At 39.7% G+C, this 27,166-nt stretch overlaps 1 protein-coding gene across 7 annotated transcripts in view; it reads left to right on the top strand.

Moving 5' to 3' along the window:
• Positions 1-22,494, top strand: part of PTPRZ1 (protein tyrosine phosphatase receptor type Z1) — a 142,028-nt gene extending 119,534 nt beyond the window's left edge. For 2 of the 7 annotated variants that reach the window (XM_009687322.2, XM_009687325.2), the window contains exons 15-31: positions 1,349-1,434; positions 3,699-3,719; positions 3,879-3,975; positions 6,195-6,277; positions 6,978-7,112; positions 8,429-8,563; positions 9,336-9,499; positions 10,196-10,279; positions 12,080-12,215; positions 13,165-13,311; positions 15,416-15,509; positions 15,827-15,900; positions 16,897-17,025; positions 17,903-18,049; positions 18,704-18,846; positions 19,473-19,608; positions 21,477-22,494. In XM_009687322.2, coding sequence (XP_009685617.2) covers positions 1,349-1,434; positions 3,699-3,719; positions 3,879-3,975; positions 6,195-6,277; positions 6,978-7,112; positions 8,429-8,563; positions 9,336-9,499; positions 10,196-10,279; positions 12,080-12,215; positions 13,165-13,311; positions 15,416-15,509; positions 15,827-15,900; positions 16,897-17,025; positions 17,903-18,049; positions 18,704-18,846; positions 19,473-19,608; positions 21,477-21,617 — 1,952 coding nt within the window. In that variant the 3' untranslated portion in view covers positions 21,618-22,494. The remainder of the gene's footprint in view (positions 1-1,348; positions 1,435-3,698; positions 3,720-3,878; positions 3,976-6,194; positions 6,278-6,977; positions 7,113-8,428; positions 8,564-9,335; positions 9,500-10,195; positions 10,280-12,079; positions 12,216-13,164; positions 13,312-15,415; positions 15,510-15,826; positions 15,901-16,896; positions 17,026-17,902; positions 18,050-18,703; positions 18,847-19,472; positions 19,609-21,476) is intronic. The other 5 variants (XM_009687324.2, XM_009687328.2, XM_009687326.2 and 2 more) reach the window with 3 other exon arrangements.
• The last annotated feature ends 4,672 nt before the right edge of the window (positions 22,495-27,166 follow it).

Genomic DNA, 27,166 nt, shown 5'->3' with positions numbered 1-27,166 from the left:
TCCATTCATGTAAGTGGAAGACCAGATAGATCTTAATACAAATTAACAAATTCTTGGTAACTGAAAGCTAAAATTATTTTGTGGCCTAAATGATGAGCGTCTGTTGATATAAATAACTTTCCTTCTCATATGACACAGTGATGAAATTGCAAATTATGAAATAAAAATATTTTAAATCTATGAAATCCTTTACAAAAAATCTTCATTCTTCAGAGCACAAACTAGTTAAAATGTGATCTTTAATAGGTAATTAACAGCACAGATGACTCAATTTACATAGCATATTTGCAGGAAAGAAAAGATTAAAAGCCCCAAAGATTTTTGACACGAACCCTAGTGAATATTCTACACAAAAGTGTTTTTCTATATTTATATTAAGTAAGAAGGAGATGTCCTGAAATATAAACATCAGACTGACAGTTTAAGCTCAGTATCAGGACACATAGGGCACATTTATAGGCTGGGAATGTAGATATTTTCTTTGTGGGTGTCCAGAAAATGTTCTTGTATGTGTGTCAGTTCCAATTTACATAGATTAAATGATAAAAAATGTCTTCACTTAAAACCTGAAGTATAGTACCTGAAGTAAGAGTTTGTAGCTGATACTCCTAGAATCAAGCATATTGTAGAATCAAGTTATTGTAAATGAATAGAATATCACAGAATCATGGGGGAAATGGCGGGGGGGGAAATTCCCTGCTGGAAATACTCACTGTTGGAGTAAAAGAGGAGGGTTAGCTGTTGTTTCCTTTGGATATGACTACAAACATGCAACAAGTCAGTTGCAATTATACTGCTGTCATAATGCTGGATTAATTTCCTAGGCTTGGGACTATGTAACTAGTCCATCAGAGTCCCAATGCAATGTTAATCAACCTGAAGCATCCTGCCTCCTCTGCCTGATCATTCTTCCTTTACCAGGAGATACAGACCTTTGCTCCTACTGTCTCACTTTCAGCATATTGCAGAAAATTGCTAAGACTCTCAGTTCCCCTTGACTTCGCAAGGAGTTTTGAGTGCTCTTCAATTTACAGACAAGCTCATCATCTTGCAGAATCAGCGTAATGATTTTGGAGGTTTAAAAACAGAGAAAGACTTATTCGGGGCATTTTCCATGTCTTCTTTCAGAATAGCCCTTTAGAAATGTATAGGTGTTAGATAATAGTTTTAGAGATGTTTTCAGAGTTAGAAAGTGATTTTAATTTTAAGGAGAGACATATATCCAAAATTCATGGTGTAAATTTTATTTCAGGATGTTGTGTGGATTGCCTAAATATGAACTTTTTTATATGTCACTCTGACTTTTTATTCTTCATAAATATATTTTTTGTCTTTTCCCACTCCTAAGATGATGTTGGAGCAATTCCAATAAAGCATTTTCCAAAACATGTTGCAGATTTACATGCAAGTAATGGTTTTTCTGAAGAATTTGAGGTATGGCTCTATGATGTCATCTTTCTTTTTTAGCACATACAAATAACATTAGATTTAAATGCATATGGAAACAAAGAACTGGGCATTACATTCTGACTTGGTGACCAATTTCACAAACACATGTAACCTTGAGCCCAGTAGGACTGCTCATGTATAAAAGCTAGGGCGATTTATAAAAGGTAACAGAATTAGTTTGCAAATGGGTATGGTTTTCAGTGTGTAACTGGTTGTGTGAGTAACCTATACAATAGTTCATAGATGTAGGCTTAAAGCTTTTCCAACACTAATGCCAGCTGAATTCTGTAGAAGCTATCCACATTTATTTGTTCCATTTCCAGAGGAAAAAATAATAATGAGTACACATGACAAGACTTCTGATTAACAGGGAAGCTAATGTAGAGTCTTTCTATATGGTAGTGAAAGCTTTACAGTTCCTTTCATAAAGTATATGGTTCATATGAGGTATTTCAAAACTTTGAAACATATACTCTTATCATATAATATGTCAATATCACCATAAGTAACTAGTGAACTTCATTGTTTTTCATATTCATACACATTATGTCCAAGCTAAAGATAGGTGCTTATTCTACCTTGTAATTTATAAACTAAATATTATAAATCCCAACTTTGTAATCAGAGCTGTGCTATTAAAATTCTTGACATGTATTTTCTAATAACATCACTCCACTAAGACAGAAACAAGATTGTTTATAGATCTCTATTAATTTAAAGCATATTTGTAGTAGTCTGCTTCTAAGACAAAAATACTGAAAGTAAAGAAATCCGTACTTTCACATCGTTTGGTTTTGCTTTTGTTTCTCCATCCACTGGATTGCAGTCTAACAGACCAAAAACTGTATCATTCATCTAACTACTTCATCAACATTTCTTCTCTAAGTCATATAACATTCAGAATATTCATCTGATTGTGGGATCAAACTTGTAAATACTTGTAACTGTCCATTACACATTCATATGTGAAGCTAATCATGTTCGTAGGCACTGACAGAACTGGGCTCCAGATAGGCTGGCTATTAATATGAGCAAATGTTGGAGGATTTTGTGTAAATACAGTGATAACAAAGTGCCTTCACCATAAGTGAGGAAACTAATAAATAAAATCATTCATTGCCTTCTTTTAGTGATCCAACGACCAAATATACTGCATTTCACTGAGCCTACACCTTCTTCCATTCTTACCATAACTATGACAAAGAACCCACTGTCCTCGTCTTTTCTTGGAAATCCTTTTTTTCGTTTATAGATTACCCCAGAATATAGATTACCCCGGAATTAGTGATCTGATCTTTTTTCTACTGATAAAGAACTTACGAGTTAAAGAAGAATTTAAATATAGCCATTATCTTTGCATAATCAGCATACACTTGGAGGCATGGGGGTGTTCAGTTCTTTTTTTATATTACTATGAAACAACTCATGTTTAACATCTAATTTAGCAGGCTGTATCAAAGCTAGTAACCACTTTTCATATATGTATTTAAATAGCTGATAGGGAAGATAGTTTATCTTAAAATAAATATAGAAAACATTGGGAAGTATTATTGTAGTATTTTTAGTCATGGCAAGATATTTCTTATTTAACACCGTGAGCCTTATAAACGCTTGAGTTTCCTGTGAATTAAAATAATCAATAAAATAAAACAAAAAAATTGATTTCTGTGAATTTTATACACTTTGTGCTTGCCTTCTCAAGCCTATCTCCTGCAAGCAGTTTTTATAAACACATTGAGAAACTGCTGGCAGATTGAGGGTTGCAGTGCTGGCCCTTAACAGCCCCATGAGGCTATATGAGTTGCGTTTTATCCTTCCCCACTGAAGGCTTTGCAACTGAACTCAAAGAGAGCAAGAGCATTCATCGGAGAAACTAATGCAGTTATAAGGACCAATAATAACTGTTCATAAATCCTATGAACAGTTAAATACATAGATAATCTGACTAAAGTCAATGATGTTGCTCATATATATGTGCTTTCCCAGACCCAGGGTATAACATTAAAGTTAAAGATAGGAAAACAGATATCAGTATTTTAAGAGGAAAGTTATCTCAAAGTTCAGATTGCTGATTTATTTTTAAGAGTTATGTCAAATTATTCAGCTTTGTTGTTACTATGGAGATATATATTGCATGACCATAACTGTTTTCCATATAGTAATTGTAATTTATATAAACACTTTTATCCATTGTTCTGTGCTGTGGAATTTGATTTTTTTTACTTTTTTTGCATTCATTCCCTCATTAGACACTGAAAGAGTTTTATCAGGTAAGGAATTATTTCACTGCATTTTTTTAGCAATGAAGTAGTTGTAAAATATCATAGATAATTGGGTATAAGGTTGTGGTTTTTCTTGCTAGCTTACTGTTTTAAGACGATATGTATATCTTAATATTTAGTAAACTATGATGTACATTTTTTTTTCAGGAAATCCAGAGCTGTACTGTAGATCTAGGTATTACATCAGACAGCTCTAATCACCCAGACAACAAGAATAAGAATCGATATATAAATATTGTTGCTTGTAAGTAAATGCATCACTTGGTGCTTTATGTAAGAAATCATTGAAGCCAAGTATAGACTTACATGATATAGGGCAGGGGACAGGGAGGGGAACAACTCTAGGCTGAAAACTCCAGGTACTGCTCAGCAAAATGCCTGGAAAGGAATAGATCAGGATCTCACATCTCTTCAAGTTAGTCCTCTGACATTCTGCTGCTTTGATGAGCATTTGTTAGCAAGACATATTTGTGTCTTTTGTGATGACCCAAAGGGAGTTGGGAGATTTCATTATAATGCCACTATAAAGCCAAAGAAGCTGTGTTTTGATTGCCAAAATTAATCCGTCCTTGAGCTGGAAAAATGATTATTTATCTCTCTAGGAGCTTCACAATCCCAGGATATATTTACTGACATATATCAATATAAATTTATCAATTTCATGTTGTATTATGCCCAGCCATGATGTAATAAATCACTTTCATTAGCCAGGACATGTTTTCCAGTTTCTGTGCCCTTCTTCACTATCCCAGATTTTTTCTTGGCTAAAGCACATCTATTCAGTTTTGTTAATCTCTCTTTGAAGTCATTGTCTCTGACCTCTCGATTATTTTGGTGGTTTAATGTACTTAACTGTCTATAGTATTTCAACTTTGTTCTGCTAACAGGAAGCTCTAAATTACATATATACACTAGAGCTTTATAGATAAAGAGACAGAATCAGTGCATCTGGCAAAAGACAATGGAAACTGTACACCAGCAGCAGCCATTCCACCTTTCTGAAGATACCCCTAGAGGGGAGGAAGGTCAGGGAGGTTCTTCTGCCATTCTCTGAGTTTGGGAACTAAACCATCTTCCCCATCTGATGGTATGGAGAGCACTAACCTGACTTTGTTATCAAAGGGCAGTACTCACGCATGGGAGGAAAGGTGACAGCTTTGTGGCAGCTTTTCTTTTTAACAGGTTTTGCACTAGTCCTTGGCTTCTTGAAAGTTTTTTTAAATATTGACTTGCCTTTGTTGATATCAGCAGACCCTAAGGAGGGTCAAGTCTGAAGTACTGGCTCTGTGAAGTGGTGGGTACGATACAGTTCAGGACTAACATCTTTACGTGTGGGAGTGTATATGCAAGTCAGTGTCTGACCTCTCATTACAGTCAGTGGAGCTCTTGGGCACATTCAGTTGTCCTGCATAAGTGACCAGGGCCATCTGAGATGTCCTACGGCATCCTGCCTGCCTTTCTGCTATCAATCCAGAAGGATGTGGATCTCCCACAGGTCCTGCATTACAGTCTTAAGCCCCTCACTGAGGTCTCAGCTACCTTAGGGCATCTCAAGTAGCAAGAACTGCCATGTGCGGCAGAATCAGGTCCCTATAAACAGTGAAGGCTACAGAAACCTTTAGCTGACCCTCAAGTAGTCACCTAGTTGGCTGAATAGGCAGGCAGCTGAGGGCTCTTCAGCTGACTAACTCCATAGGCTCCCATAGCTCTCCAAGCTCCACACTCTTTACCTTGAAATGAATCCCCCTCAAGAAAGGAGTCAGTTACCTAAACACCGGTGCCTACCATCATTTGAGACATCCCAGGGCATCCAGGACTGCCATGCAGGCTCAGCAGTCATAACACAGGACTTACAGAAGACCTGTGCCCTTCACAAGCAGCAGATGGAAGTTATAGGGGAACAGAGCCTAAAATGACCCTAGATGCTTCTATTCAGGTAAATAAATTGTGCACCTCAGTATCACTGTACACTGTACACTATATAATACTTAATACCTGCAAGTAACATTAATCTTTTTTACCACAACATTATATTGTACAGTTAGGACAAACTCACTTTACACTATTATCCTTTTAATTGTCTTTACCTCAGTAGGACTGTTTTTCTCAAGGAACTCAGGTTTCCATTGGTTGCACATTTTGAACTTCCATGGGCTTCACAGAGCTATACACTTTTGTCATATGCAAAGAATATTATATATTTTTTTCCTTTTAAAAAATGTTACAATTTAAATCTGAAATAATTACTGAATTTCTGAATCCATTGATTGATTAGGTTATATTTCTGCAAACTAGAACTTTAAATCTGCCTCATACCTAAGCACAGGCTGTTTGCATATGTGATTGTCACTGTACTACTCGTAAATATTGTAAAAAAACATTTAAGTATTTGTTTAAACATTTGACACAAATAGTATAATCCTTGCAGAAAACTATGCTTATTTTGTCCTTTTTTTAATACAGATGATCATACTAGGGTTAAATTAGCACAACTTGCAGAAAAGGATGGAAAATTAACTGACTACATTAATGCCAACTATGTTGATGTAAGTGCATTTTTTATCTGCCAATCCATTTATCTGTCAGAAGTGTCTTTTCTCAAAATACTGAGGTATTTGTTAAAAAACCTTTTGCTTTGACTTAAACCCACAAAGTGAAGTGCACGTAAGTCTCTAATTCTTTCTTGAATCCATCTTGATATTGTAGCAGTTGCAGCTTAGTGAAGAGCTTTATGAAACATAAACTGTTCTATCACATCTGAATTGTTTCAGAAGCATTTGACGTGTGAATGTTTATTCTTTTATACCATTTTGGTAAGTGGTTAATTCTTCTCTCTGAGATAATCTCAGGAGGGGAAGATGCCATTTGGCTGAGAGCCTCATAGAGATACCATTTATTCAATTTTCGTTACCCAGTAATTTACATGCGAATGATCTTGATTCATTTCTTAAACCACTGTCATAACAGATGTCTCGTAATCACTATCATGTCAACATTCTGCCAGAACACAGGCACTTGAATATATATCCTATTTGTTGGAATGGTAAACATTGACATAACAGTTCCATTCATATGTCATCTGGTACCACAGGCGTTCTGTGAATTAGATAGTTATAAATTCAAAAGTACTTAAAAGCTCTTGAGATTCTTTAAAAATAGATATATAAAATGTCATGTACTCCTCCCAACCTTCTTTTGCTTGCGGACTTTGATTTAACAAGTGTCATTTGTTATATTTCAATTTAGGGCTACAACAAGCCAAAAGCCTACATTGCAGCTCAAGGGCCACTAAAATCGACAGCAGAAGATTTCTGGAGAATGATATGGGAACATAACGTAGAAGTTATTGTGATGATAACTAATCTTGTTGAGAAAGGAAGGGTATGAGTACCTTTGTCTGTTATTTATCTCTCTGATATTGATAGATCTACCTCTAACAGGCTCCTTCCTTTCTTTCAGAAATCTTTTTTAGGCATTTATTGAGCAAAAAGTAGTAGTTTGCAGTAGTTGCTTGTACTAGAATTGGCCATAGAAATATAAGATGAGGATTTGTAGTGTGAAACTAAGGAAAACATTCAAACTCAATTTCCAGCAACTGAAGTCTTGAAAGTACCATATTATTAAAAAAAAAAAAAAAAAGTCTTATACGAGAAAATGCCTTTTTGGATATATTTAGGACCGGCCAGACTGTGGACCATGGGCCGAATTCCTCTAGCAGTCTGTTCCTCGTCAGTCTCTTTCCCAAGGATGCCTTAGACTCTGGAAAGGAGATAACTGTAATTTAAATTAAATATTTTGGATGTTCACTAGGTAGTCCCTGTTAACATCCCATGGCACCCACAGTTCCGCCTGCATCACATGACTAGATATGCATTAGTCTCGTGAGCCAAAATGAGGTGGTCTCTTATCGTAGGATGTGTCTTCATCTGATTACTTGGTGGGAATATGCATGCCCACTGGAGTCACATGAGCAGTCATTGCATCACACTTGCCACACACATACTGGAAGTCAGTGTGCCTGTCACTTGACCTAAAACGCATACATTCTTATCATATGACCAGTTAAATGCCTGTCAGGTGATAGGCACTGTTGGGGCCACACTCTAAGAACTATTTCATTTACAATACCAGACTATAAATGTGTACTGTAGTACTTCTAGAGAAGGCTTAAATGGCTACCCAACCAAAAGGCTCTGTTCTGGCAACACACAAGTTCTCTCCTCTCCTCTCTGATCAGATATAAGAATATTGTACCCATTCTATGACCCAGCCAAAAGCCCCATATGACTCTAATGACTTGAAGCAAAGCCAGAGCAGACTGACCCTTGTGTGGAATGTATTCCAGCTATTCCTGTAGGTCATCTGTCTTTGTCTTTAGATTTTAGAGTGCGTATAGAATAGCAGTTTACACAATATTAGAGTTCTTTAGCTCTGATAGCATGATTTAAACCGCTCTTTTTTTGGAATGTTCCAAATAACGAATATCTCCACACAGCCAGATCTCTTTACAACACAAAATAAATAATACATTCTTTGTTCCCTTGAGATGAAGACTGTGTATATTATAAACTGGGTGTATTGAGAGTTCCTGTACGTTTTTGTGGTTGACTATGCTCTTACATTTGAACATTTCAGCCTGATATTTTAACACTTATTTTTCTTCTCTCTTTCTCTGTTTCTCATTCCTTTTCTAACAGAGAAAATGTGACCAGTATTGGCCTGCTGAAGGTAGTGAAGAATATGGGAACTTCTTGGTTACTCAGAAGAGTGTTCATGTACTTGCCTATTACACTGTGAGGAATTTTACTATTAGAAACACCAAGGTCAAAAAGGTTTGTGGCATCCTGAAAACATATCTTGATCAAAAGGGAGTGCTGAAAGTTGCTCAAAATATTTTAAAACAGTACCTCTTCCGCTGTAGAGGTAAAGCTGAATCCTGTAGGTCTCAGCCAGCCAAGATGCTCATCAACCTCAGAGTTAATTGGCTTGAACAGCTGGTGGAGGCGATACTGGCCTGTGGTGGTGTGATGCAGGGAAAAGGTTGTGATCACACTAGAGAGCTGATGTGGACTTTACCTCCCGGGTGAGCAGGAAGATGACTTCTCAGGATGACAGCAGCTAGCAGAAAATATGAGATGATATATAGGGGAAATCATCCCATGAATTTTCCTTTAAACCCCTTGCAAAGCAGGTGGATCTAACCTACACAAAACTAATTCCCTTTTTGATCAATAAAGCTGGGTGAGATGATTTCTACCCTTTCTGTCCACCTGACAGAGAAGCAGACTGGCAAAAATAACCGGTGGATCACTAGCTGTAGTTTGTTATCCTTCCAGTGCTCTTAGTCTTTCACTATGTCTTTCTAAGGGGCAGTGCCAGGTCACTTTTCCGGTTAGCACTAATAGAAGCACCTGCCCTTCCTGTTCTCTTTGAAAACTGGAATATTCAGAACTAGAAAGTACTTTGGCATGTTTGGCTTGCTTTTAATGAAATAGGGACTGTACTAGTTTAGGTAAAGAACTATTAGTTACATAAATAAAATTATTAAAAATGATGCCTTTTAAATGTGGGATACTTATTCATGGAATTATTCTTATATTGCAGGGTTCCCAGAAAGGGAGGTCTAGTGGACGTATAGTAACTCAGTACCATTATACCCAGTGGCCTGATATGGGCGTTCCAGAATACACGCTACCTGTGCTCAGCTTTGTGCGGAAGGCATCGCACGCCAAGCGTCATGCTGTTGGGCCTGTTGTGGTTCATTGCAGGTGTGGTTTTTACTGTAGTAAAGTTCACGCCACTTTTGCTTTGCAGAAAAATGAATTTTTCAGTGGTGGGTTAAGCAAAACTTCACTCATGTTTAACAATTGCTGATGGAGGAAGATTAAGTTCTTGGCTGATATTTCTGTCTTTGGCAAGGCCAACTAATCAGCTGTCTGTGCCGCTTCTATAAATCTCCATAATGGCTTTAAACAAGGTGATGTTGCTCTGCAAAAAAATACTTTTCTTTTTACTTTCTTGCACCCTTCTATACTATTCTTTTGATTGTTGTGAGCTTACTAGATATGTATGTAGCAGTAATTGTTTCATTTCTGCAAATATACATATCGTTAGGATGTTTTTGGCTCATGCTTTCTTTGGTGCAGGGATACTCTGTAATCCTAAGAGGAGCTCTGTGCACAAAAGAAGACTCACTATATTGCTGGCTGAACTACAACTCTGCTGTTTTTAACATTGCTCTGCGCTCTAGCGTTCATTTGCATCGGAGGAGCATTCTGGGGATCGGTTTGAGGTCTGCATATGCCACAGTGTGCAGGCAGGTGTTCTGTCAGTGCTCATTAAAACTGGGCAGCCCAGGGAAAATTGGTTAAAAATGGCTTGTAGGGCCTGGAATGACTTCACAATGCCCGTGAAGGACCGGGTTATTGTAAAATATATAAGCAGGTTCTGGTTTTCCACTGTAGTACCTCACCTTTGATGGAACATTTGGAAAGAGAACCTCCTCATGAATTCTGTCCTTCTGGAGCTGACTCTGAGGAAGCCAACAGGTAAAGTCGCCTCACAAATGCTGAAAATGAAGATATTTTATTTCTGGGATGATCTAATATGACTGAAATCTGTTTTTAGCCTGGAAAATGAAATTTATGCATTTTGGTTGTTCTACTGCATTTGCACCCTGTCTGTTCTTGGGAAGTTCAAAATGAGAGCCTCCCCAAAAGACTGTGATCTATGCCAGTGGGCTGAGAGATCAGCAACATGATATAAATCAAGTAAATTGATTTTTTTTAGATAATGAACAGTGGTAAGTTGTATGGCTTCAGTCAGACTTCTCCATTGGGTCATAGATATAACTCAAATACTTGGTTATTAGACAATTTTATAAGGCTTTTAAGTTCACTTAACACTGTGGACTGTAGAATTTTAGAGGAGTCTAATACTGGAAATATAACTTTTACTTATCTTTACAGGCTATATGGAGGACAAATATGAGGAACTTCTTGACACCTTACGTAGTTATTTTTGTGTTTTGATACTTTTCATGTTTTGCCTTTGCCTTCTATAACAAGTACAGATGGTGCCTGGTAATCTTTGTAATTTTGTGGGTATAATAGTGTGTCGATAACCCAGACCTTTCAGCTTTATATCATGTTTACTTAGGCAATGGATTACAGGCAGTCTGACCTCACTCTGCCCATGCTTTGTGACCCCTCTGAATACGAAATGAGGTGGCTGCATTAGCATGGACAGACTGAGTTCGGGTCTGCCTCCAAAGGACCATGTAGACCCATCATTGTGTTGCTGCCAAGTTATATGTACCAATACACATAACATTTCCACATAACTTACAGAGAAATTACAACTGACTAATTCCCATATGAGACTACATAACAAAAACTTGCCTCTTGACTTAATACTTCTGACTCTGATATTTTATGAAAGAAAAAGCTGTTTGTTAGTCTAGATTCTTATCACACAGCCATGATTATGCTAAATGAGTCAGAGTTTAGAACAGAACAGGACTGTGTTTTAAGGCAACATGTCTCCAAACGATCGGGGGGGTTTGTTGGTTTTTTTGGTGACATTTCTCAGAGGCAAATTCTTCTCTCAACGCAGATATACTTCGGATACGGAGCTTTCTACATTTGAGAGGTTCTCACTCCTACTCTGACATAAAATGATGGCAGTACCATGACATCAGCTGTTAATTAACCCTTTCTTCTGCATCTTCTCTCTTTAAGAATGGTCTCAACCACCGCTTGCCGTCTTAACCATGTCTGAAGAGTACTAAGCTCTTTCTTTTACATATGTACCTTCTGCAGCTTTGCCACTTCCTAGTATTTTCCCTACTCCAGTATCTTTGAAAGCTCTGTAGGTAGTATCTGTAGGGAGTGGCATAATGCAGCTTGTCCTTTAAAGTGACGTGTGTTTCAGGATAGAAGAACTTTGGCACATTAAATATGCACAAATGCTGACCTACACCACACTTTCTAACTAGCTCAATATCTTTGACAAAGTTCTATAAGTTATCAGTAGTATCAGAAGTATCAGAAGCCCTAAAATTGCAGTCTACTGGAAGCCATTTAGTTCTATTTCAATTGATGGTTTTAAAAAATGGTTTAAATAAATGATCCTTAGACCTATTCTTGCATAAGGAAAAAAGTGATGAGGAAAGATTTTCCTTCATTACTAGCCTTGAAGTTTTAACAAAGTAACAGAATCATATAATAATCTAGTTTGTAGAGGAAAGCCTTCCCCACACACCAATTTATTTAAAAAGCTGTGTACAAGAAACAGTTTTCTTCATGGTTGTTTTACACCAGACTCAAGAATGTTTTTTTGTTTTATAGTGCTGGTGTTGGAAGGACAGGCACATACATAGTATTAGACAGCATGCTGCAGCAAATTCAGCATGAAGGGACAGTCAACATATTTGGATTCTTAAAACACATACGTACCCAAAGGAACTATTTGGTGCAAACTGAGGTAAGACTAAAATATATTTAACAAGAATATTACTTTCCATAGTTCTGTTTGCAGCAGCAGAGATGATACAGTCCTCTTGTTGGCGCCACCAGGCAGAATGGCAACCAGTCACCAGACTGGACTTTCCCATTTGCTTCCCTTGTTTCTATAGTGCAGTTCTTCTAGGCTCACATAAAGCGATGAGCTAGAAAATGACCTATCTGTGGGCTCTTGTCTGTTTGTTAGGGAGGAATCAGAAGATAGAAAGTCTATAAAAGAAAGTATGTATAAATCATGCTTCCCCCAGTAGCGCTTTCTTGGCAGTACATGCATTTTTGTTATAGTCTTTCTAAGGAAACATCATGATTTAGGAATCTTTGCTGACTCTGATCAAACGGTTCAGAGCAGGCATAATAATAAGTAGGAAAACAGTTGTTTTAAGCAAAGGTTATATGCAGCTGTTTTAAACAGCAGATTATATATAGAATAGTAAAAGATCAGAAAGAAACAATAAGGACAACAGCAGGGCATTGGAAAGCCTATTTCAGATTTCAGGAACAGGAGTTAGATTCCCTGGTGCCTTTTAATAGAAGAAAAGGTGATCAACAACAGCATGAGCACTTATTCAAAAGTATGGGAGACAGAAAATGGAAGATAGCAGTAGGAACTGGGAGCAGTCACTTTGTTGCAAGAAAGGGAGGCGGGGAGCACTGAAAAGAAGCTGACTTGGAAATTTAATTCGAGGCTATCGTATCACATATGCATTGCATGTGTAGTTCACTTGCAAATACATACTGTCACTACAGAGGAGCAGCCTTCACTGTAGAGGACCACATTTGAGAAAACTCTACTATAGCAGCAAACCGCAAAGAAATAGTGACCACATCAGAAGTGGCAGCTTAGCCGAAGAAGATGCCCAGGGAAAATCTGAAAATAATTAGGGCTCACGTGTTTAATTTTATTTTATTAGGAGCAATACATCTTCATTCATGATGCATTGGTCGAAGCGATACTCAGTAAAGAAACAGAAGTCCTTGAGACTCACATTCATGCCTATGTTAATTCTCTCTTGATACCTGGACCAACAGGAAAGACCAGACTGGAGAAACAATTCAAGGTGAGCTCTCTGAGATATTAACATGAAAAGGTTTTGACTTGTAAGCATTCTCAGATTGAATGATTTTTAGAGTAGCTATCTCAATGCAAATTTCATCATCTTTCTCTATATATAATTTAAGTGCTGAACCTAGATTCAGAGCAATTAAGAAATGCATGCAGTCAGCTGGAAAAAACAATTATTTATGTACTCTTAAACAGGATTTTTTTTTATTTCTTTCTAAAAACAAGAGCATAAGAAACAGTCCAGTAAGTAGACAGAGGATAAAACTACTACATGCCTTTGCGTGAAGATCCCCAAAGGTAAAATAACTGTCTGGAAAGGTGTCGTTCTGGCAGAAAACATCATGTTCTGTATTGGTCAATCAACGTACTGCCCTCAATGTGCAGCAATAGCTGTAGAGGCAGACATCTCCTCAGCAGGCAATAAACAAACACTCCGGTGTTTCTGTATATGGAGATCGAGGTGTACGTGCATTGGACTTTCAGCTTCCCAGAGGAAGACCAGAGGTCAGAAGCTGGCAGGTATCAACCCGGACCTAGGAGAGAAACAGTACGTTGACTCATGGGGAGAAAGGGAAATCTAGCTAGCTCGCTGAGGTGACTTAAGAAATGAAGACGGAAAATCCTACCTTTTCAAATGAATTTGAATTCGGGAAAGTAAACCATAGTTATTTTTTTTTCTGTGTTATGTAGCACACTAGGCTTTGATTTTCTTAATTTACCAGGAAGTGACTTTTTAGAAGCTTTGTCTCTAAATATTTTAATTCTGATGAGGAATGTGTGGGATAACATATATTCTTTCCACAATTAGCTATTAGATCACAAGTAAAAAACTGCAGATAAGTCAGTAGATAATGAGGCCATGATAAATATTAATATATTTCTTTTCTGAAGTATTTTGGTCACATAGGCACAGTAACTTCAAGATATTGAACTACAGAATAGGGTCAAAGGATTTCACAGTTTGCTACTGTCTTGGCTTAAAGGAACACACACTGTACTGTTGTTGTTTTTTTCCAATGAGAAACAGGTTCTCCTGTCTCAGCTGTGATGTGTTTGGAGAAATAAACATGCCACCATTCCTAAACAGATGAAAGAATAAAATGCATAATATACAGAATATGCAGTGTAAGTTGCAGGAGACCTATAGAGCTCAAATTATAAGAAATTAAACATTATCAGACAGAGGCAGGTCTACTTGAATCTCATTTCTCCTTGAACGCCAAAATTATTAGTGTACGAATATAAATTTGGAGCATTAGTTTATGTAAGAACTGTTTGAGATGAAAAGAAAAAAAAAAGATCTACTTCATGTTGATGGAAATTCTCTGGTTTGCTATCTGTTCTTCCAAATTGGTAGCTTTTGGAGGCTATATATGGTCAACCCAAAATATTACAGAAAAGTCTTTTAAATGCTTTTGAACATTATGATTAATTACTAGCAATCAGAAAACTAAAAACTAGGAAACACCTGGTTTTCAAATTTATTTCATGCTTACGCAGGGTCATTGCGACATTTATACTCATTCCTTCTCACACTTCTCTGACTGAATTGTATTGGTCGAAACAAGTAGGTTAATATGACCTCCATTTAAGTCTTGTATTTTAAGTCTAACATTGTATTAATTCTCTCAGATTTGGAGAGAAAATCAGGAAGATCATAACTGTGATATCTGGAGCTGTGTCACATCAGTACTCACATCTGTGCTGTCCGAGTGACAATGCAGATTTTTCTGCATCCAATTCAGACAAGTTCTTTACTGTTTGAGAAAACTATTTAAAGCTACACAAACAGCTGTGCGGGCACAATGGAAGAAGTGACACCGGAGTGGCACAAGCAGTGAGGGGCTGGACGTGGGAACAACTTAAACTGGCAATTCATCAAGTGCTTCATTGACCTAGAGACCAAGAATCATTTGAACTGCTAAAACAGTGAGCAGAGAAGACTCTGATGACTAGCTGACTGATTTAGCCAGATAACTAGATGCCTCAATTTAAGCAATACAGCTAACCTGCCATACATGCACCCCTATGTTTAATGCAGCTAATAAAGGAAGGCTTCCTGTGCAGTGACCTGATTTTTTTTAACTTCCTTATTTCAGTTACTGAGCCAGTCTAACATACAGCAATGTGATTATTCTACTGCACTCAAACAGTGTAACAGAGAAAAGAACAGAACTTCATCCATCATTCCTGGTAAGCATGTTCAAATTGGCTTCTTGGGTGGCAAAACTTCTATAAACGGTGTGCGTCAAACACTTTAACTGTTCCTCAGCAGGATCTGAGGACTTCTGCATTGGTGTGGGGCAGTGAGCACCTAAGTTTTGTAAAGAGCTTTCAGTGAAGAAATGGTTTAGCAAAGTAACCACACAGAAGAGAATGAAATAGATGGCTGGATAGCACTTCATCCTGATTGATGGATCTTAGTTTTGTTATCATTACTGTAATATGTGAGATCGTTACTAAAATATGTGTTATTCCATGTACAGACTAGTTCATGACTTTTTTTACAGTGGAAAGATCTCGAGTTGGTATTTCATCACTGTCTGGTGAAGGAACAGACTACATCAATGCTTCCTATATCATGGTAAGTCAGTTAACTGTGCTATTACTGTGCCCCACTGTTTGGCTCTTTTCAGAGCTGCCAAGGGTCCACGTTAGAGCAGCACAATTCTGATTTTGAAAGCTCCTCCCAAGCTTTCTTCCATTATTTACTCTTTGCCTTCTCCGTGGAATTATTACTACTGTTTTTAAGTTCAGTTAAGTGTGTATCTGTAGAACCAGAAGTCCCATCATAATTTTAAAAAACAATAAAGCTGAATACCGCCTATGGAAGGATCTTTTGCAAGTAACTAACAAGTTTTAACTAACAGGTTACTGTGCCATGAAACCAAACTTCCTTCCTACCTCATTTTACAGAGATGGTTTCCTGCAGATGTCTGCTGCAACTTTTGCACCTGGCAGAGTCCAGGCACCATAGGTCATCATCTTTTCATTATCTTTCTTGTTCTGTGGGTTTCCTTCAACTCTCTTCCCCTCATTAGCTGAAGGAAGGAGTAAAGTCTGTCTTTTACACAGAACATGTCCATTCAGGAAAGAGATGGGAAAGCTCCCCGCAGTGCTGTTTATGCATGATATTTCATTAGATGCATGAGTGCAAAGGAGATATCATTTGTAGTTAGAAGCTGTCTATGACATTTATATAAATCAAAAAACTGCCTGGGATATTTTTCAGATCTTTCAAGAGATTTTCTTTTAGTTTGTTTCCTGTCACCAGCTCCCCTAGCATGTGCATCTGAGTAGTTTCATTCTGAATTGGCTGTTCAATGCCAACTGCCCACTGCTTTCTTTGGTCTTATTGGTTTGGTTGGTTGAATTTTTCAAAGTTTTAAAAGTTATTTCAGTGTAATTGGTTTCATTCTGTTCATCTGGAAAATATTGCAATGGCAGTTATCTTCTCTGCAAAAGGGGGCATAATTCTGGAATTTATTTTTTAGGCTTCTGGCCCTGCCCAGTAGAAGCTTCATTTAAATGTTGAAAGCTGAACACCAACTCTGAGTCTGATGGGTTTTTTTTTTTGCAGGGTTATTATCAAAGTAATGAATTCATTATTACCCAGCATCCCTTACTACACACTATCAAGGATTTCTGGAGAATGATATGGGACCATAACGCTCAGCTGATAGTCATGCTTCCTGATAGCCAGAATATGGTAAGATTCATGGCTGATTGCTCTAGTTTTCTGTATGAATTTTATTAGTGTTAACATTTTAAAATATGCAAAACATGAGACAATGTCTGCGATTTTGCCAAAACCGATTAAAAATTAATAATACTGTACTGAGTGCAAAATACGCAAAATCATACCCTAGTTGATCCGGAGGTCCTCATCTGGCAGATTTCAGTTGGAATGAGAAGATATTTCATCATTCATATCATTTATAAAAAGGGTCAAACAGCAGGAGTTTTGCTTCAAGACTTTTGCTTTAGATGTAGTATGATCCCTTCAGCTATTATTAAGGGGTAAATATGATGTTGTTTCTCTATCTCATCTCCTAAAATTGCAAATAAAGGTTTGTTTAGTTGGAATTTATCTGACTATAAACTGAGAAAGAAACTCAAATGTTGATACTGTATACATAATTTAATAAACAATGAATGTGTTTTGCAGTAACTAGAGATGTGGCCATAAAAATATCTGAGAGCTTTTAGGTTGGTACTTACAGAAATTTTGAGGCATGACAAGGCGCCATGTTTGGGGATGAGTTTGGAGAAAAGCCATGCAAATACTTTGAAAAGTCTTGAATGACTGGAAAAATAAGGGCAGCCAAGACAATTTATATTTTTGTCTCCTCATCAAACAGATTATGAATGTTATACTTCCTACAGAAGAGATAGTTTTTTAAGTTAGCCTTAGTAAGGGAGGTGTCTGAAAACTTTCATTTCTGGCATTTGTGATCCTGCTGAAATTTTGATTTGTCAATTTAAATCTAGTTGGATTAACTGATTACATACATGGCACATTATGTATTCTGTTGGATTAAGTTTTATTTTGAAGTCTGAAAATGACTTTCTTTTTCTTCCTTGAGGCTGAAGATGAATTTGTTTACTGGCCAAACAAAGACGAGCCAATAAATTGTGAGAGTTTTAAGGTTACTATGATTGCTGAAGAACACAAGTGTCTGTCTAACGAGGAAAAGCTCATAATCCAAGACTTTATTTTGGAAGCTACACAGGTAACATTATCATAAACCTTGTAACTTTTGGGATTTGATTTGTTAAAGGTAATGCCTACATCTTGTTACATTTTCTGTGGTAAATGTGAGAGAAATTAGAGCACCAAGGAAGCGGGGCTGGGCAGAGTGGAAAAAAAGGAAAGGGGGGCCTGGGCTGGCCAAGCACAGAGTTAGGGAGCTTCTGCATGCGCTGCCTGCATGGGGAAGGCAGGGGCCAGCGGGGTTTGAGGAGGCCAAATATTACTGTATAACTTTAGGATTACTGATGGGAAGAGGTGCTTTTGTCTCTGCTACCCCTTCAGCATAGCAGGTGTGCTCAGCTCGCTCTGTATTGCATTGCGCTTACTGCAGCAGGACTTTGGGTGTTGGGCACTTTTGTTGCCATTTCTCAAGAGAAGGGAATGGGAATGTCTTGGGGGTTGTAGCCTGTTGGGCCACAGTTGGACCAGAGCTGGAAGGCTTAGTCCTGATGAGACCCTAGTCCTGAAAAAAATCATGTTTTTGTTAAAAAAAATTTTTTGGAGAATCCTTAGAAACTCAGGTCTCTTTAAACAGTGACCTAAAAGAGAAAAGGTCATTTTTTAACCCTTGCTTCTTGCTTTTAAAATGTTAAGCACTAGTTATGTTGCTCTTTGGTTTTTTTTACTCTTTTAGGATGACTATGTCCTCGAAGTGAGGCATTTTCAGTGTCCAAAATGGCCAAATCCTGATAGTCCTATTAGTAAAACTTTTGAACTGATCAGCATCATCAAAGAGGAAACATCCAACCGTGATGGACCCATGATTGTACACGATGAGTAAGGACTGCAGCTTTCAATTTGTTTTGTTGTTATTCTCTAGAGTCACATTTGCTGCTCATTTAGAGGGAGAGCCACTGAAACAAGACAGAAAGTCTGCACCTAACATTAGTGCTGCTGCTTCTGTTTCAACTGCATCAAGAGACATATTTGGGTTTAATAATACACTGAATGTTCTCTTTTCCATTCTATCATTTTTGATACTCTGGATCATTACTGAGTTGGGCACTGGAGATGAAACCAATCAGGGCTTCATTGTTTATTGTTGAGAGAAATAAGACTGTTTAGCTGAGGAGCCTTACCCTGCCCCAGCTGTTTAACAACAGCCAAAAATACTGAAATATTGTAAACGGGCCCTTAAGCCTTCATGATTCTCTCAGTACATGTTTGTGGGAAAACACTTCGAGACTGACTTTTAAAGACTTCCCAGAAGTTGTAGCCAAATACTGTGAAGGTCATGTTAAGGCACTGCTGTGCAGCCCTGTTTCAGAAAGGTGTAAAGATCACATCATGGAAATTCATCTTACCTGTTTATCTTGGCCCTTATATTTTCTCCAGCTGTGGGAATCTGACCCAGTTTATAGACTTTTCTTTGTGTGTGTTTTTTTTTTTCCGGCTTTCCAAAGGCATGGAGGGGTGACAGCAGGTACCTTCTGCGCACTAACAACGCTCATGCATCAGCTAGAAAACGAGAACTCCGTGGATGTTTATCAGGTAGCTAAGATGATAAATTTGATGAGGCCTGGAGTCTTCACAGATATTGTAAGTAATAAGCAAAATAAGTCCTTTTTTTTTCAATATATATGCATATTATTAGCATGCTTAGGTGTCAGGGCAACTTTATTGCACCACTTATGTGTCAGTTTCTTCATGAGTTAATCAAAACTTATTTTCCAGGAGTTCTGTAATGGACTTACAGCTAATTCCAAAATGAAGCGTTTCCCATGAAAAACTGGTTAGCTGGTTATCAAGTGGGCTTGTTCAAAATGTGCAGAACTGTCACCATCATAAAAAGTCTGCACTATGTCATGTAAATAATGGTTTTAATTAATTGAGAAATAAATTGGTACTCTGAGTAGACCCTGAAATAGCTACCCTCCTTTTCCAGTCCAGGACTGACTTTGAACTTTCATGATCTGTTGAATTGTCACTCGACACCAGTGTCACTGTACTTACAGAAGGGAAGAATTAAAAAAAAAAAAAATAAAACTACAGCAACTAGAATTACCAACTTAAGTTTGTGCTGTAAAGATGAAAATGCATTACAGAAATTAAAGTTATGAATCCTGCCCTTGGTCATACTGCTGCTAATCGAAATACTGCGGAGTTACTATGGGTGTAATAAGGAGAACACTTCAGGAGTGAAACATTAGGGATAGGGTTAGTATATTTTTGACAGGAAAGACAGGACATGACACAGGATTGGCAGATGTTCACATATGACATATTCATGTCATATTCAAGGCATATGACATATTCAAGGAAAAAAAGGCAAACAAATGAAGTAGCCCTAATCCTGACCCCATTCCAACAATGGGAACTTTGCTGTTGACTTTAGTCAGACATGTCCACCCCTTCGCTTGACCAGCCAGCCCAGACTGAGGTGCCTGGCAGACAGCTCTGCAATGAGAGCTCCTCCCACCTCAGCAGCACCATCAGTTCTCTCAATCCTCTTGTCCCAGAAGCTTCCAGCAAAGGTCTGGGCCCTTTATCTCAGATTTCCAGTTTCCCATCTGTTCCTGCTGCAGTTTCCGACTCCCTGCTCTTTCCCTACCCCAGATTTCTGAGTCCATACTAATAGTCCAGCTCCAAATCTCCTCCGCTCTATTTAGTCTATCATACTGCTCACCACTCCTTCCAGCCCAGAAATTCTTTATTCTTCTCATGTAGCCATCCAGGAATCCAAAATATTCCTCTGCCTTTTCAGTGCATCTGCTATTACCTAGTGCAGCACAGCCTTTGCTGTGCCTGCTCTCCAGAAATGCTGCCCTACACTGAGCTGCCAGTGTTTCCTCCTCCCCACCCAGCTCCACCCTGTCTGACTGACTTCTGGCCAACACTTCTGGCACTTCCCGCTTCCTACTGCGCCTAGCTGAGAAGCCCACTCCAGCTAAGCAACGGCCTCTTCACTGACTCTTCCAACACAATCAAATCAAGTCTTGCCTTTCTACACTTGTCAGGGGTTTCAAAATCATAAGCACCAACCACATTTACCAAAAAGAAAAAGAAAAAAAAACTGCCAGAATAGGACTCTGAAGGCAGAAAATGAGAACTTATTCAAGGGGAAAAAAGCAATAAATAAAGAAGCCCTAATCCTGACCCTATTCCTTCAATTGGGAACTTTGCCATAGACTTAAACAAAGATCAGATTTAGCCCATATATTTTAAGAAACGCATTGTTTTTCCTCCATCTAACAAACATGCACTATCTTCCTTAATATTGTGGTCCACTCTGAGTACAGGGGGAGAAATTAGTCAGAAAATTAATAAATCTACTGAGTAACCCTATCAATTGTGGAGGACTGTACATCACCAGACTGACACATTAGCTATTAATTAACAGTGTTATAATAAAATCTAGCATTATTATTTATGAAAACACATTGAAAATATCCCTTTTTCTTCTCCAGGAACAGTACCAGTTTCTGTACAAAGCTATTCTCAGCCTTGTTAGCACAAGGCAAGAAGAAAATCCCTCAGCGTCTATGGACAGTAATGGCTCAGCTTTACCTGACGGAAATGCAGCTGAAAGTTTGGAATCTTTAGTTTAATTAACAAAGCAAATTAAACATACACATACCTACAGCACATCAGTCATACATGACATTTACCATTGTTATTTTCAGTTTTATATTTTATGGGGGGGAAATCTTCTCAGTTATTATATATATAAAATCAGTTCCCATCCTTCATTCAAACAAACAGTTATTTCTGTTGCATATGACTTTACTGTAGAACTTACACCATTAACAATGTGTGCCTTTTCTTGAAAAATTTCTTGTAATACGTTGTTAAGTCTGACTAATTTGATTGACTTTTACAGTGTTTCTAAGAATTGAATTGTGGTATGTTTTTTCAGTATTAGTTTTTGATTCATTTTACTTTTAATAGATGTTAGAGGATTCTCAACTACAGAGAAACATGTCATGGTTTTAGTACTCAGTTTATTTACTGTATTTATAGCAATCTTACATTTGCTAGAAATATAACTTTTAATATAGTAGAATGTAAATAAAATACTGTTCTCCATAACATTCAACATTTTCAGACTTCAATTAGACATTTAGAATAGTAATCTGATACTTACTGTAAATACTGCTACTTCTATAGTGATTCCATGGACCAAATTTATATTTATAATTGTAGATTTTTATATTTTACTACAGAGTCAGTTTTCTAGTTCTGTGTAATTGCCTGGTTACAATGATGTAGTCCAGTATGTTTTTATTTTAACGAAGTCTTCTGATATATAAGTGTGCATCTTAAGCAATTAACCTTCATATAGCTGCATGTAATTTTAACTTTTTGTGGGAACTAGAAATCATTTGTTTTGAAATGAGAAGTTTTTATGAGAATAACATCTGTACTTGGCATTGTTAAATTGTTTTTACCTATGGCATTGCAAAAATAAATATAAATATTCCAGTCTGTGCTTAGCAATCTACCACATACAGTAATCAGTCTGCATTATCATAGGGAAGAGCTTTTGCTTACAAGAATAAGGACTCAAGAATGAGCCAGAGAGCATACTGTTTCTATGGAAGCTCTGAGATCTGATCATTTTGGAATGCTTTAAATTCTATTACTTAATCTTTGCTTCACTTCTACCCACACCTGTAATGTCCAAGTCAATGCCTGTTTTAACCTTTCCTTGCAGGTCACCCAGCGTTGTCAACCACAGGCTGACAGGCTGTTCCAGACCTCGAGATTGCCTTAATTGCCCCTTAGCCAGACTCCTCCGTGCTGGTTTTGCTCCAGATGATTATTCATTCACCCAAACTCTCAGAAAAAAATAAAAGGAGTAATCTCCACATGGCCAAAAGCAAAAAGTTTCAGCTTGGCCACTCAGCTATTTTGTATAACCTTCCCAAGTGGCAAGAAAAGATACTGAACTGTACTAAAGGCTGCAGCATTTAGACGGATGGAGGAACCTGAAGGAGAACAAATCTTTTATTAAAACTAACACAGGGATATGGTTCTGGACAAGGAGGCCACAGTAACTAATGGATGGTATCTTAGCTAAAAACCTAGGACATGGGAAAATGAACCTATGTGGGATTGGAGATTTTTGTTGACTAATGCACTAAGGCAAGGGTATGGGGGATCTCAGTACATGGTATGTGTCAATAGATAGATGTAGGCCCCCTTCACAGAATCACAGAATGGTTTAGGTTGGAAGGGACCTCTGGAGATCATCTAGTCCAACCTCCCTGCTCAAGCAGGGTCACCTAGAGCATATTGCCCAGGATCGCATCCAGATGGGTTTTGAATATCTCCAGGGAAGGAGACTCCACTACCTCTCTGGGCAACTTGTTCCAATGCTTAGTCACCCTCACAGTGAAGAAGTTTTTTCTCAGGTTCAGATGGAACTTCCTGTGCTTCAGTTTCTGCCCGTTGCCTCTTGTCCTGTAGCTGGGCACCACGGAGAAGAGGCTGGCCTCATCCTCTTGACACTCCCCCCTCACATACTTGTACACATTTATGAGATCGCCTCTCAGTCTTCTCTTCTCCACGCTGAACAGGCCCAGCTCTTGAAGTCTTTCCTCATGGGAGAGGTGCTCCAGCCCTCTAATCATCTTGGTAGCCCTCCGCTGGACTCTCTCCAGGAGTGCCATGTGTCTTGTACTGGGGAGCCTAGAACTGGACACAGTACTCCAGGTGAGGCCTCCCCAGGGCTGAGTAGAGGGGCAGGATCACCTCCCTCCACCTGCTGGCAACACTCTGCCTAATGCACCCCAGGAGACCATTGGCCTTCTTGGCCACAAGGGCACACTGCTGCCTCATGTTTAACTTGTTGTCCACCAGCACTCCCAGGTCCCTCTCGGCAGAGCTGCTTTCCAGCGGGTCAGCCCCCAGCCTGTACTGGTGCATAGGGTTATTCCTTCCCAGGAGCAGGGCCTTGCACTTGCCTTTGTTGAACTTCAGGAGGTTCCTCTCCGCCCACCTCTCCAGCCTGTCCAGGTCCCTCGGAATGGCAGCACAGCCTTCTGGTGTGTCAGCCACTCCTCCTAGTTTAGTATCATCAGCAAACTTGCTGAGGGTGCACTCTGTCCCTTCCTCCAGGTCATTGAGGAATACATTGAACAAGACTGGACCCAGGACTGACCCCTGGGGGACACCACTAGCTACAGGCCTCCAACTGCACTCTGTGCCACTGACCACAACCCATTGAATTCTGCCATCCAGCCAGTTCTCCATCCACCTCACCATCCACTCATCCAACCCACACTTCCTGAGCTTGCTTATTAGGATGTTATGGGAGACAGTGTCAAAAGCCTTGCTGAACGCTTCAGCAGCCTAGGACTTCCCTGAGAGGACATGTGGAATGATAAAGTGCAGATAAAGGTGAACAAAAGTAGATTTAGAAGCATCTGAAGAGCAGTAACTTGAAAATAATAGTGTTGATAAGTCAAGGTGAAGCTGATAGGTCAGAAGATAGAACAGCACATGGACTTAGTTCCTGCTTTTGTCCATTTTTTTAATCATAGGGATGAAATAATAGAAACTAATGCATAGTTTGTCTTGTAAAACTGTGCCGACATATTAATGATCTTGAATTCCACCTCAGTAAGTGGGGCATGTGTGTCGTTGCCAACAGGTTGGCCAGCCTGAAAAGGAGGGCTTTAAACTAGGAAAGATGGGGAAAGGGGAGAGTTACAGAGACAGGGTAGTCAGCAAAACGCCACTCAAGTTGGGATGCCTCTGGCGGGTGCATGCAGCCAGGGAAGAGTGCACAGGACATGACTGTGGAGGACCCTCTTGCACCCCTGCTAGGAAACTTGCATGCTCAGTTGCCTCTCTGAAATGCCTGTGCACCAATGCACACAGCATGGGGAATAAACAGGAAGAGTTAGAGATCTGTGTGCGGTCGCAGGGCCATGGTCTTTTTGCAGTTACAGAGACATGGTGGGATAGTTCACATGACTGGGATGCTGTCATGAATAGCTATGTGCTTTTTAGGAAAGACAGGCCAGGAAGACAAGGTGGTGGAGTTGCTCTTTATGTGAGAGAACACCTGGAATGTCTGGAGCTCTGCCTAGAGGTGGATGAAGAGTGAGTTGAGAGCTTACAGATAAGGATTAAAGGGCAGGCTAACATGGGTGACACTGTTGTCAGTGTTTACTACAGGCCACTTGATCAAGAATAGGAAGTCGATGAGGCCTTCTACAGGCAGCTGGAAGCAGCCTCACAATCACAGGCCCTGGTTCTCATGGGGGACTCTAACCACCCTGACATCTGCTGGGAAGAGAGCACAGCTAGGCACAAACAGTCCAGGAGGTTCCTGCAAAGCATTGAGGATAACATTTTGACACAGGTGGTGGAGAAGCCAATGAGGAGAGGTGTGCTTCTGGACCTTGTACTAACGAACAAAGAAGGTCTAGTTGGAGATGTGAAGGTTGGGGGCAGCCTTGGCTGCAGTGACCGTGAGATGGTGGAGTTCAGGATCCTACGAGGAGGGAGCAGGGCAATGAGTAGGATTGCAACGCTGGACTTCAGGAGAGCTAACTTTGGCCTCTTCAAGGACCTACTTGGAGGAATCCCATGGGTTCGGGCCCTAGAAGGGAGGGGGGATAAAAGAGAGCTGGTTAATATTCAAGCATCACTTCCTCCAGGCTCAAGATCAGTGCATCCCTCTGAGGAAGAAGTCGAGCAAAGCGGGCAGGAGACCTGCCTGGATGAGCAAGGAGCTCCTGGCAAAACTCCAACAGAAGAAGGACGTCTACAGAATGTGGAAAAGGGACAGGCCACTTGGGAGGAATACAGGGACGTTGTCAGGGTATGCAGGGCTACAACAAGGAAGGCTAATGCCCATTTGGAATTAAATCTGGCAAGGGATGTCAAGGGCAACAGGAAGGCCTTCTTCAAATATATCAAGAGCAAAAGGAAGACTAGGGAAGATGTCGGCCCACTGCAGAATGGGGCGGGTGCCCTGGTGACGAAGGATACAGAGAAGGCAGAGTTACTGAATGCCTTCTTTGCTTCAGTCTTTGCTGCTAAGGCCAGCCCTCAGGAATTCCGGACCCTGGGGACAAGAGAGAGAGTCTGGAGAAAGGAAGACTTTCCCTTATCGAGGAGGATCAGGTTAGAGATCTTTTGTCCAAACTTGACATCCATAAATCCATGGGCCCTGAAGGGATGCACCCACGAGTGCTGAGGGAGCTGGTGGATGTTATCGCTAGGCCACTCTCCATCATCTTGGAAAGGTCCTGGAGATCAGGAGAGGTGCCTGAGGACTGGAAGAAAGCCAATGTCACGCCAGTCTTCCAAAAGGGCAAGAAGGAGGAGCCAGGGAACTACAGGCCTGTCAGCCTCACCTCCGCCCCTGGAAAGGTGATGGAACAGCTCCTCCTGGGGGCCATCTCTAACATGTGGAGGACAAGAAGGTGATCAGGAGTAGTCAGCATGGATTCACCAAGGGGAAATCATGCTTGACCAATCTGATAGCCTTCTATGGTGGAATGACTGGCTGGGTAGATGAGGGCAGAGCAGTGGATGTTGTCTGCCTGGACTTCAGCAAGGCTTTTGACACTGTCTCCCATAACATCCTAATAAGCAAGCTCAGGAAGTGTGGGTTGGATGAGTTGATGGTGAGGTGGATGGAGAACTGGCTGGATGGCAGAATTCAATGGGTTGTGGTCAGTGGCACAGAGTGCAGTTGGAGGCTTGTAGCTAGTGGTGTCCCCCAGGGGTCAGTCCTGGGTCCAGTCTTGTTCAATGTATTCCTCAATGACCTGGAGGAAGGGACAGAGTGCACTCTCAGCAAGTTTGCTGATGATACTAAACTAGGAGGAGTGGCTGACACACCAGAAGGCTGTGCTGCCATTCCGAGGGACCTGGACAGGCTGGAGAGGTGGGCGGAGAGGAACCTCCTGAAGTTCAACAAAGGCAAGTGCAAGGCCCTGCTCCTGGGAAGGAATAACCCTATGCACCAGTACAGGCTGGGGGCTGACCCACTGGAAAGCAGCTCTGCAGAGAAGGACCTGGGAGTGCTGGTGGACAACAAGTTAAACATGAGCCAGCAATGTGCCCTTGCGGCCAAGAAGGCCACATCCTAATGCATCCTAATGCATCCTGGGGTGCATTAGGAATAGTGTTGCCA

This window comes from Struthio camelus, chromosome 1 (assembly GCF_040807025.1).
Source record: "Struthio camelus isolate bStrCam1 chromosome 1, bStrCam1.hap1, whole genome shotgun sequence".
In the NCBI taxonomy this organism is placed as follows: Eukaryota; Metazoa; Chordata; class Aves; order Struthioniformes; family Struthionidae; genus Struthio; species Struthio camelus.
The sequence above is the reverse complement of the archived record's forward strand: the minus strand, read 5'-3'. Positions and strand labels throughout refer to the sequence as shown.